We start from the raw sequence: 12,706 nt of genomic DNA, 5'->3' as shown, positions 1-12,706 counted from the left end.
AGGGAATATTTATTTCTTATACTATAACATTACATACCCAGGCCAAATACCCTAGGACAAGGTTTCTTGACTTGTTCCTCAGGTAACCCCAACAGTGCATGTTTTGTGGAAATCCACAAAGGTTAATGAGCTCTGCTGAGACACTAATCACCTACCTGTGAGGGAAAGGAGCACACTTGTCTATTTTGTGTGCGTTATCTTCACAGAAAAAACTGAGAACCAATGGTAATCAGTGGGCTAGTGCACACTTGAATGCATTTTTCCCATGCAGGAAAAACCTGACCGCAGTGACAGAAAAGTGTGTTACCAGCCTTGAATATGTGGTGTTTTTTGCAAAACGCACTGTTGGGGATACCTGAGGACTGAGTTGAGAAACCCTGATCTAGGACTCCTTTGGAGATCTTGTGGACTGAAGCACAAGATGGACTTTAACAATGTTAGCAGGGTAATTTTCCTGTTTTTGACTGCAGTGTATGCCAGTAGCACACTGAAGATTCTGTTTGTTGTTGGTTTTTTTGCTAAAAAAAAAATAAAAATAAAAAATAATGAACTACTCAATTTATGCAAAATGATTTGAGAAACAAACTGAAACATTTGAGAGAACCAATTAAATTTAATAGAAAGGTGGATAAGCTGCTTTAGGATCCCTTTACATTACTGTAGTAGTGGTGTGATGTAGAACAATCGTACCGCAACAAAAAAAAGTTGCCCCGTATGTTATAGCCGCAGTGTGACCCAGAAAAAATCTGTAACATGCAACTTCCATTGCACTTCCGGGAGTCACAGGGTAGAGCGCAGCAGCAACACCTGTAGCACTTGAGTGGTACCCCAAACTGTCTCCTAGACTTTATTGGCCACTACAGTCTGTTCCTTTGTCTTCTGAAATGGTAGAGTGTTGCATCCATTCTTACCTTCTTTACTTACTAGTAAACATGGAGCTGCTGACTTTAGGAAAAAAATTGTCCTGTGTAATACAATGTAACTATGGAAAGATGGATATCATTTTAAAGCTCTTTTTCCTCTTTCTTATGACACATAAATCGTCGCCCTACGCCTTTTAGTTTGCTCTATTTTCGCGATGAAAATCGCTGCCACGGAAATTTCGATCGCGAAAATAGCGAAAACTAAAAGGCGTAGGGCGGCGCTTTAAAATTATATGCCTCTTTCCATCTTTCCATAGTTTCTGCACTGCTCGGAGTCCCTTTAAGGTGTTTTGTTGTCATGCGCTGCCCTCCAATCAGGACTTCAGTTTTGTCTGCATTTAGTTTCAGCTAAATGGTTGTCACTCATCCATTGCAGTAGTTTGCCTAAGCAGGCGTTTATAGTTGGAGTTGGGTCTGTCACACCAGGCTGCATGCAGCTAGGAGTTGGACTGATCCATATTGACAGGAAGTGGATTGGACTGGCTCATTTACAAGTTGCAAACCATTTGTATATGACTTGGAATTATTAATATCACATTGACTCATCTCTAGTTACTGTTGTGTGTGGTATGCAAATTAACTGCACTGTAATAGGCCATTCCAAAAAACAAAAAAATGCACTATGTAAAGGTGGTCACATACAATACAATTTTTTTTATATATTTCTTTTAAATTTGAGAATTACAAACTATTTTTATTTTTGATTGGTCAGATTTTTTTACACATCTGTTAAATGTTTCCTAAAGTATGGGGGGGAAAAAGATTGAAAAACTGAATTTCTTGATTTATAGACCCAAGCAATGTTTAATCTATCATACACCATTCAATTTTCCTAAAAAATTGATCAGAAAAGCTAGCTACTCCCGATCGACTTGTATTAGTAAAAATGTGATTCCTCGCTTAAATAAAAACAATAAAATAATAATTTTTTTCTGTACAACTGATAGTTTTGATCAAATTGCTGTAAAAGCAAATATTCTCTTAAAGAGAATCTGTATTGTTAAAATCGCACAAAAGTAAACATACCAGTGCGTTAGGGGACATCTTCTATTACCCTCTGTCACAATTTCGCCGCTCCTCTCCGCATTAAAAGTGGTTAAAAACAGTTTTAAAAAGTTTGTTTATAAACAAACAAAATGGCCACCAAAACAGGAAGTAGGTTGATGTACAGTATGTCCACACATAGAAAATACATTCATACACAAGCAGGCTGTATACACCCTTCCTTTTGAATCTCAAGAGATCATTTGTGTGTTTCTTTCCCCCTGCAGCTATCTTCCACTGAAGTGTCAGGCTGTTTCTTCCTGCAGAGTGCAGACAGCTCTGCCTGTATATAATTCCTCAGTATGTGAAAGCCCAGCCAGCTCAGAGGAGGATTTATCCAGCTTGTAAAAGATAAGAGAGAAGCTGCCCTAATCTAAATAATACACAGGCAGTGTGCAGAGAGGGGCCTGGAGGGGGGAGATGCATCACAGAACCACAACACTGAAGAACTTGGCAGCCTTCCAGACACAGGCTGTCAAGTCTGACAAGAGAGAGACAAGTTGATTTATTACAGAGACTGTGTTAGTAGAAAGTGCTGCAGTTAGCCAGAACACATTCGAATAGCTTTTGGAACTTGTAGGATGATAAAAAACAGGATGCAATTTTTGTTACGGAGTCTCTTTAAAGAGAATCTGTACTCTAAAATTCTTACAATAAAAAGCTTACCATTCTATTAATTAGGTTCTCCTGGGCCCCTCTTTGCTGTTTCTGCCACTCCCTGCAGACCACATTAGAACAGGTATAGGAACTTATAGGATAGAAGAAATAAGGCTGAAAATTGTTATAGTCTCTTTGTTACCTGATCTGGCAAGTGATCAGTGCCTGATAGGAAATATCGATTGGGGAACATAGAGAGGTAAATCACCTTGCACTATTTGCTACCTGACGCACTACAGCAAGAAGCTGAACATCAATCAACCTCTAACTTCCAGCACAGTGCAAAGCTATGCAGATAATCAGTGTCCCACCACTCCTGGTCAGACTCAGTCTATTGTATTAAAAATGTTGCACAGTGTATGGTCACCTTTATACAGAATACAGAAAAATAAATGCCAAGACCGATCTCCATATAGTAAACACTGAGGCTTAACACTTTCAGTGCCTTCTGCAAAAGGGAAACCAATTAAAACTTGGGGTTTGTTTGTTTTTAGGAATTTTCATAAATTGCAATTTTTTCTTCCCTAAAGGTTATTCTGCTGTGGGGTAGATTGGCTAGGTAAGCGCTCATACTACATGGAAATGGTAAAATAGGCCAAGATTGGACATGTGTACAAGGCTTAACACTGTTCAAAACAAATACTTCAGCCTAAACGTAGCTAAACTCACGTGGAACTAGCTGTAGTTACCAAACCACTTCCTCAAAATTAGCAGTGTTTCTTGTCATGTGGTTTCCTGATACTTTGGATGTGCTTGGAAAGTCCCAAAAATAAGTTAACCAGTTTTTGGTGCATAACCATCTAGAGCAGGGGTCTCAAACTCGCGGGCCATTTGCGGCCCTCGGTACAATATTTTGTGGCCCTCGCTGGCAAAAGCTTCCGTATAGTTCGCTTCAGTGCTCCCAAGTAATCCGCCGCATCCCCGCCGCTAAACGAGGGCTGCAGAGCCCCCAAATCGCCCGGGGGGCAATCCGCCAGCATTTCCTGGAAGGGGCAGAGCTTTCAGCTTTAGCTCTGCCCCTCCTGATGTCAATCGTCGCACAGATTGCCGCCTCTCCCCACCCCTCTCTGTGAAGGAAGAGTGAGAGGGGCGGGCAGAGGCGGCGATGCGCCGCGATTGTGAAATTCCTTATGCGGCCCAGCCTCATCCTGACTTTGCCTCCTGCGGCCCCCCAGGTAAATTGAGTTTGAGACCCCTGATCTAGAGAAAATAAGTGAATACCCAACAAACATGTATGTGGAAGGAACACACTAGGCAGAATCACATGAGTTTCCCCCATAGCACATAGTGGGAAATGCATATGCGATTCTGCCTAGTGTGTTCCTACCCTATGTGTTTTTTGCAGCACAACTGCTCCGTGCCTCCATCTGTGCTTAAAGGGAACCTAAAGTAAATACAAAAAAGCTGGTTTAACTTACCTGGGACCTCTACCAGCCCCTGCAGCCATCCTGTGCCCACGTCGTCACTCCCCGATCTTCCGGTCACCTGGAGCTCCCTTCTTTCTTCTGGATGCGTGGCCCCGGTCTGCGCACCTCTTGATCACGCTTCCTGGATGGAAGCGCTCTGCGCATGTGCAGCATGATAAATCTCTACTGCGCAGGGCACTCCTGGTGACGGAAGCGCGATCGAGCATGTGCGGCGCAAAAGCCATCAATTCACTGCGTCACTCAAACCAAAAGAGGGGTGATGCGGGGGATTGGAGGATCGCTCAGTGACGGCGCAGGGCTGCTGAAGGGTGCTGGTAGAAGCCCCAGGTAAGTTAAAATGGCTGTTTTCAATTACTTTAGGTTCCCTTTAATGTGCTGAACTGTTCTTCTGAATGCTACATATTGGTGACTGAAAATTCTGTGTATTTCATTAATGCAACAGTTTTTTTTATTCGATGGTTGCTGAGTAAAGCAGTTTTTAGTCATTTTAAACTTGTATTCTAGGATGCAGCTCCAAGAGTGCCTGGTGGGTCTCCAAGGACACCCAGCAGATCAGGAACATCTAATGTTACCAGTGTGTCGCCTGTTCCTGCTGGCACAAAGAAAATTGATCCCAACATGAAAGGTACTGATCAGATAATTACCACATGACAGCGCTGCGTAATATGTTGGCGCTTTATAAATACAACAAATAAATAAATAATGACCTACTGTAGTAAAATGTCCGAGTTAGCTAATTCCTTCTTCTTGTGACAGCTGGAACCACAAGTGAAGGAGTCCTGGCTAATTTCTTTAACAGTTTGCTGAGCAAGAAAACTGGCTCACCTGGACCTGGGGGTACCGGCAGCCCTGGAGGTAATTCTGGAGGTAACAGTATCCCATCATCTGGCAAAAAATCAGGTAACCTTTAGTTTATGGCAGCATTTTTGTGTTAATTATGGCATATTGGCTCACTATGAATAAAAATGCAATTACATACAACCTGATCTACGTATAGTTGTCGTAGTTAGCCACCAGTGCTATTAATGTATAATACAGTATAATATCGTTATAATAAACTTTGAAACTTTAGTATATTAAACATTCGGATATAGTAAACTACCTCTCCAGGTCCTGGCCAATCTACTTTATAAGTCTATGGGAGCAACAGCTGTTATAGTAAATCCGCATATAATAAAAACTTCTGTTTGGCCCCTACGTGATGTGGACTCTGGGTATAGTAAACAGTGGGCGGTGCGTCTCTTATGTCAGAGTGACACCCGTGGCAGCTGCTCTCTCCAGGCTGGTTGCAGGGGAGTTGAAGCCTGATAACATTTGTAAGATAAGAAGAATGGCATCGGTGCTGGATCTACAGAACTGTACAAATAAGCAGCATTCGGAATAATGTGAAAAGATGTTCAAAATGAGAACCTCCCCAGCATTTAATTTCCCTGCAATTTTTGTACCAAAAGCGGTATATTTTTTTTTTTAAAGCATTTCTTTATATTGTATGCATTTTTGCGGACTGTTTGCAAGTTGCTGCCTTGCAAGCTGTCCGCAAGCATGCGTACAATATAAAAAAAACTATTTTTTTTTCATTTTTTTTTTTTACATTTATACTGTATATATATATATATATATATATATATATATATATATATATATATATATATATATATATATATATATATATATATATATATATATATATATATATATATATATATATATATATATATATATATATATATAAAAATCTACTTTATTATTTGCTGCTATAGGCAGTAGTCCTGCCCATAGTTTTTTAGTTTTTTTTTTTTTTCACTTAGAATTTTTTATGTTGGATCCAATACAAATTTTTATTTTTAATTTGCCACCTGATGTGATGACTCTGCAAGCGCCCAACACCAAGGGGACACATGCAGAGTCATCAGAGGGACATGCTGAGGAATGTGATTGCTGGGGGACAGGAAGCGGACGAAGGAGAAAGAAGAGCAGATCCCCGTCGGGGATCGCTGCGAATAAAGCAGGAATATTCGCGCAGGGAAGCAGTGAGGTGCTAGCGAGGGATCTTGCATGCCATCGATGCCGTAGTTGAGTGCTAGTAATCACTGGACGAGCCTGACTTGTCCTTAACGATGCCAGCTATTTTTTCAGGATGAGTCCGGCTCATCCTTAACGTCAGGAAGGTTAAAGGACAACTGTAGAGAGTGGTATATGGAGGCTGCCATATTTATTTCCATTTAAGCAATACCAGTTACCTGGCTATCCTGCTGATTCTCTGCCTCTAATACTATTAGCCATAGACCCTGATCAGACACTACTGCAGCCACATAAATCAGCAGGGTTGCCAGGCAACTGGTATTGTTTACAAGGAAATAAATATGGCAGCCTCCACATACCTCTTGCTACAGTTGTCCTCTAAGGGTCCAATATTTTGTCTGTGAAGAGGGGTGGGGGAGAGGAACAGAACTTTTCATTTTTGTAGGCTTAACCCTAGGAAAGCCTCAAGCCCAGGTGGAGTGTCCTCAATGTGCCTGAGAACCTGTGCAAACCAACTGGTGCCCATTCTCACCTCTATATTTAACAATCCCTAGCAGAAGGCAACGTACCCCCCCCCCCCCCTTACCCATCATTCCACTTCCCAAAAAGCCCTGGGGAGTACTTACCTTGGGAGGGGGAAGCCTCAGGGCCCCAAATGAGGCTTCCCCATCCCTGTAGCTGCAGGTAATCCAGCGCTGGCTCCCCAGAAGCCTCTAACAAGGCTTGATATATTTACCTCGCCGGGATCCAGTGCAGGCGCAGTAGCAGCTTTTCCTTCGGGCTAGGCGGAAATAGCCAAGCCTGATCGTATCAGCTGTACTGGGCAGGCGCAAAAGTACTCGCACCTGCGCAGTAGAACGGATCAATCGGGTTTGGCTATATCAGCCTTACCTGAATGAAAAGCCGCTAGTACGCCTGCACAGGATCGCGGAGAGGTAAATATTTACATCGCCGCACTTCGGAGGACCCGAGCACTTAACGGAGGGACACTGAAGGAGGGGGAAGCCTCATCAGGATCCAGAGGCTTCCCCCTCCCAAGGTAAGTATCCCCCATAGGGGGTTTTTATTTTATTTTTTAGGATTTCTTTATGAAAAAAGTGCATTAATTCATGACTTTAAATATCGGGTACATGTGTAAACCATGGGCAACAAGCGTAGCCTAAACCAGCACATATTGTTGTCAGAGAATGTATGGTCAGAGCACTGCAATACAGTGGCAATGAGGGCTGCCTAGTGGAATGTAAAATAATTCAAATGTATAAAATATTTGAAGGAAGAGGCATTGCTTTCAGATAAGACTATTTTAAAAGCAAGATCATACTTTCATTACGTTTTGCCTGATCACAACCCACAGTGCAGGTGAAAAAAAAAATCTTGCGGTGCCAAAGCAATCACCAAAAGTAATGTAATTAATCGGGCAGTAAAAAGGTGAGGAGCTCATGTAGGACTGTTTGACAGCTTCTACTTTCCTAGTGGTTTTGGGTCACCAGAAGCTGCTCTGTTGTACTTCTAAATGGAAAGGTGTTTGAGCGCCATCTAGTGGTGATTTTTATGTATGTAAAATATAAAGAAAATAAGTGTAAAAAGAAAACCATTATTGACTGTATAAATAAGTGAGCAGCATTGTTATGGTGAAACAGTGATTGCTGTATTTATAGAAAGTAGCTTTAAAAATAGATTATAAATGGCAATAACTAATGTACAGTGCTGTAAAATTCAAATGTAAAATTTGAACTAGTGATTTAAGGATCAATAAATGTAGTGTATTACTGAAGGACAATTAAGTTTGTGTAGGCTAGAGTAGTAGATAGTGTAGTGTAAAAAAAATGGGGTGTATTTTGGTTGTTCAGCAAAGCAGGCTTTCAGCTATGCACAGCATATCATAAAGCTATTAGCAATGTCAACAGTGTGTATAAGCAGTTCAGAAGATATCAGATAACAGCACATGGGGGCAGCTTGTAATCTCACCACTCCATGGGAATCCGTTTGCATGCTGTGAAGCCACAGTCATTCCGAGCTAGTCCTTCTTGCTGGTACTTGGTCTGGTATCTGGACTGTTTGTAGGTCCGTTCAGGCTCCAATCTGTAGCTAGGCTGCTTAAGGGGCCCATACACCTAACGATTTTCCCGCCGAAATACAGCCGTTTCGATCACCGTGATCGAAATGGCCGTGAAATAGCCGCGCACACCGCTGACAGAACAATGGATTACCGTCCGAAATCCATCATTCCCGTCGACTCCCGTCGATCCATCCGTGCGGAAGATTTTTCTCGGTCGCCGGCGGGTCGGGAGTGTGTCGATAGTGGCGTTCGAATGCCCGACGACCGACGCAATACAGCGGGTATACATTACCTGCTCCGCCGGCGCAAGTCCCCTGGTCCACCGCTGTTTTTTCCGCCTGGTCCCGGCATCGTCTCCACATCAGCTTCCGCATCCCGGCATCCGGCATAACTTCCTGTGTCACTGCAGTGACAGTGGAAGTACAAATAGAGGGCACTCTATTTGAACTTCCGCTGTCACTGGAGTGACAAAGTTATACGCGGATGCCAACCGGGAGCCGATGTGGAGAAGATGCCGGGACCAGGCAGAGAAGACAGCGGTGGACCAGGGGACTCGCGCCGGCCGGAACAGGTAATGTATGCAGGGGGGGGGGGGGCGTCAGCTCCACAGATTGTGATCGGTTTCAGGCTGAAATCGATTCACCATCTGTTTTCAGTAAGGCAGCCATACGATCCCTCTCTGATCAGATTCGATCAGAGAGGGATCTATCTTTTGGTCGAATCTGATGGCAAATCGACCAGTGTATGGCCACCTTTAGACTGGGGATTTGCTGGCATCCCAGGTATAAAATCCCTGGATTTGTGTCCCACTACGAGATGTAGCAGCAGACTGTCTGTATATGCCTAGAGACACGCTGTGTGCTATTTTGGCCATACACGTTTCACGCCCCCCTGGGCGTCTCCTCGGGGTGTATTTTGGTTAAAGGGGATGATAATCATTATGGTGTTGAAGCGCTAGAGTTGAAAAGACCTCTTTAACAAGAGGGACATGGAAGCTTCCATATTGGTTTCCTTTTAAACAATACCAGTTGCCTGGCTATCCTGCTGATCCTCTGCCTCTAATACTTTTAGCCACAGACCCTGAACAAGCATACAGCAGATCATGCATTTCTGACATTGTCAGATCTGACAAGATTACCCGCATGCTTTTTTTCTGGTGTAATTCAAACCCTACTGCAGCTGAATAGGTCAGCAGGGCTGCCAGGGAACTGGTATTGTTTAAAAGGAATGAAACGAGGCAGACTCCATATCCCTCTCATTACAGTTGTCCTTGAATACTGTAGACTAGTAGTCATGGTGAGGGAAAGAGTGTAGTGTAGTTAGGGAAGCTGGATTGGGATGTGGATAATGGGACAATCCTGCCCCTATCTGCCTCATGTCTTTGGGATTTTAAGGCTTGCTGATCTTTTACTTGGTGAGGTTTAAAGAGAAACCAAGGCGAACCTTGGTTGAAAAATCAAATACAATTTAACCTAAGGATCCATCATAGGCTTTCTAAGTCGTCCTCCAAAACTCCACTGCTGCCGAGGCCCCTCCACAATATCTTGGCCCCGCTTCTCCTCTGGCACGAGCATGATTGTGTTGCACCCACGGCAGCACATAGCCACTTGTGCATGAGCAGCTGTACTCACGCTGGCCTGGTGCCCCTTTTGATGGGGGGGCGGCAGTGCTCAGCGATGGAAGACAGCGTGGGAAGCTTCTATAGGATCCAGAGGCTTCCCTCTTCTTGGGTATGTGTGTTTTTGTAACGGAGGTTTGCCTTTGGCTAAACTTTAAGTTGACAGGAGCTGAGAAAAGGTTTGTACTCCTAATATCTTTTATAGCCACTGCATATAACATTTCTATGTAGCCTAACATATTTTGTAAAAGATTGGGTATAAGTCAAATTGTTTACTCTTTAGAAATAAATTGCAAGAATTTGATTCCATCGTGGTATCATGGGCTTGACCTGTAAATTAGGCCTGAAAGATAAATCGAATTTAAACCGAAATTGCGATCACCAAGATCACAATTTTGGAATCGTCAGTGGTGAATATCGCAATCACGTCATTTCCCCATGGGAAAGTTTGAAGAAGCAGCTTCAAACTTCCCCAAAGTCCTGGCATGTGTGGCCCGCAGCGTTGGACATACCTTCCGCACGAGTCCAACGCTGTCCGTCCTCTGTCGCCGTCTGCCGACTCTTGTGCTTGGCAAAAACCTGGTATCCTGTATATCACATGACCTACAGGAAGTATTCCGTGCATTAGAGCCTGCAGGAGGCGAAGTGGATAGACATGCATCGCTGGACTCTTGGTGGAAGGTATGTCCAGAACTGATACAGCTTGGGGGACTGAGGAGGTACAGAGACAGCGGGCACAGAGGGAGACACAGAGGGGGCACAAAGAGAGAAACAGCGGGCACAGACACAAAGGAGGCAAGAGAGAGACCCAGTGGAGGCATAAAGAGGCAAAGGGGGCACAAAGAGAGACAGGGGGAACAAAGCTTGTTTTGAAGGAAATCGTGAATCGAAATCGCAATTTCGGATAGAAATCGCTCAATTCAATTTTTTCCCAAAATTCTTCAGGCCTACTGTAAATGTTTTTCTGGGCTTCATCATATCTGTTCTTGAATACTAAAAAGTCTCTCCATAATAGTTTGGCAATCCATAAAGATTTTTTTTCACCTGATGATGAAGTGTGGTGTGATCCAGTGAAATACATTCAATGAAGTATTTTACCTTGCCATTATTTGTTGGCAAGTCCACCTTCTTTGAATGTTTTATACATTTTCGTTATTTTATATTTTCAGTGGGTGCCTCTTTATTCCATTGCATTTTATCTTTACACCCAGATTATGTCCTTGGAGAAGGTTTTGAAATTACTGCTAGTGGAGGAATCCAAAGTGAGAAACCAACCACACACCATAGGAATGACCTGTTATAATTCTCAGACACCAAAGTGGTTGGCTACAATTTGGCAACGCAAACCTTTTGAGTCAGCCATTTACCTCTCATCTCCTCTACTCCAGTTATTTAGAACATATTAGATATGATTGGGCTGACTGTTTTGTCAATATATTGTATACATACCTTTATTGAAATATGTCTTTTGTTTGGTTTTTTTGCTCTATTTTTAACCCTATGCTATCATTTCCTTAAAAGGCCAAAAGCCGGTGTTGACAGACGTTCAAGCTGAACTGGATAGAATTTCCCGTAAACCTGATCTTGTCTCCCCAACATCTCCCACATCCCCCACAGAAAACGAAGCATCTTGAAGACTGAAAGTTCTGTTTTTGGAGTGGTGTGAAACAGCCTCTGCCTTTTCCTTCCTCAGTGATTGTGGAACTGCAGAGAAAGAAACGCATTTTTTTTCTTTAAAGTGAAGACACTCAATGTTTTGATATTTTTTATCCCAATTTAAACGAAAAACCTGTGGGATAATAAAAATGACTGAACTGCTGTTTTTTATGGCCTAAATCTACTTTTTTTTTTACACATGTAATTATTATTTTCATTTGTTTTGTTAAGCCACTGTTTTGTAAAGAATGCAGTCATTTACAAACAACTGTAAAGAGAAAAAAGTAGAAGAGTTAAAGAGTGGTTCTGTGAGCTACTGACAAGCTGCCAGTTTCTCTTACAGCAGGTTGTGGAAAATGTTTTTAAAACCATACCAAAAAAACTGAGTTGTGTTTTCCACTTAGAGAGTAAGAAAGGAAGAAGTGTTAAACTTGGACCTGTCACTGCAAAGCATTTATCTGTAGGGTACATGTCTATGGTGCCAAATTACATGAAGTGCTTGGAAGCCAAACTTCTTGGTCTCTACTTCTACTTCCCTCTACCTGTTTTTAGCCTAGGCTGAGCGTGCAGGTTAGTATTAAAGCCAAATATATTAGACCCAACAACAGAGTGCAGACAGAAGAGTGTTTTTAATCAGGGAATGTAATGCTAATATGAGCACTACATTTGATAACAAGGGCATGAAAGCACAATTGCAGTCCAGCGTAACACACAATAAAACCTTCCTCCCAAATCCTTAGGTGCTTTTGCCTCAAAGTAATGTAATTATGTAAAAAAAAAAGTTATTGATCCCCATTCATTGAGGAGAAAAAAATATTCTGTTGCTTGCAAGCATTGTAGCTGTCGCCAAAAGCTTTCTACTGCTTATTTAATCTTCTCCTTACGTCATAGGGAAATCTCCTCATAGCGGGTAGAACAAAGTGCAGTACAGTTTTGTATATGCGCAGTAATGTAATAAGGCCCCAAAGGAGGGTGAAAGTGACTTTATTAACCATGCGAGGAACTTTTTTCAAAACTGGATTCAGTTCTTAGAAGTTATAATAGTGTGGCAAATCTGTCGATAAAGTTTTACTGTAATTCAGCTTTAAGATATAAAGAAGGCTTTATGCAATCCACATAAGTGGCTAGCCACACTCTAGCATGTGCCCTACTGATTTATGTGACGTGTTCTTTTAATGGTAGGTCTACTTTAAAGGAACTCTCAATCAAATTTGTACGACAAGATTTTTTTTGTGGTGTTGTACTTTCTCTTGGATTTGAAAGTACAAGCATTAGCTATGGTCTCCTGGCCTATTTAACT

At 42.3% G+C, this 12,706-nt stretch overlaps 1 protein-coding gene across 1 annotated transcript in view; it reads left to right on the top strand.

Moving 5' to 3' along the window:
• DYNC1LI1 (dynein cytoplasmic 1 light intermediate chain 1) overlaps positions 1-11,572 on the top strand; it is a 46,969-nt gene extending 35,397 nt beyond the window's left edge. The window contains exons 11-13 of the mRNA XM_068236225.1: positions 4,556-4,676; positions 4,808-4,951; positions 11,272-11,572. Of these exons, the coding sequence (XP_068092326.1) occupies positions 4,556-4,676; positions 4,808-4,951; positions 11,272-11,384 (378 nt within the window). The 3' untranslated portion in view covers positions 11,385-11,572. The remainder of the gene's footprint in view (positions 1-4,555; positions 4,677-4,807; positions 4,952-11,271) is intronic.
• Positions 11,573-12,706: the final 1,134 nt, after the last annotated feature.

Source organism: Hyperolius riggenbachi, chromosome 5, assembly GCF_040937935.1.
Source record: "Hyperolius riggenbachi isolate aHypRig1 chromosome 5, aHypRig1.pri, whole genome shotgun sequence".
NCBI lineage: Eukaryota > Metazoa > Chordata > Amphibia > Anura > Hyperoliidae > Hyperolius > Hyperolius riggenbachi.
Note: the sequence above shows the minus strand (reverse complement) of the source record. Positions and strands in the feature narration are given on the sequence as shown.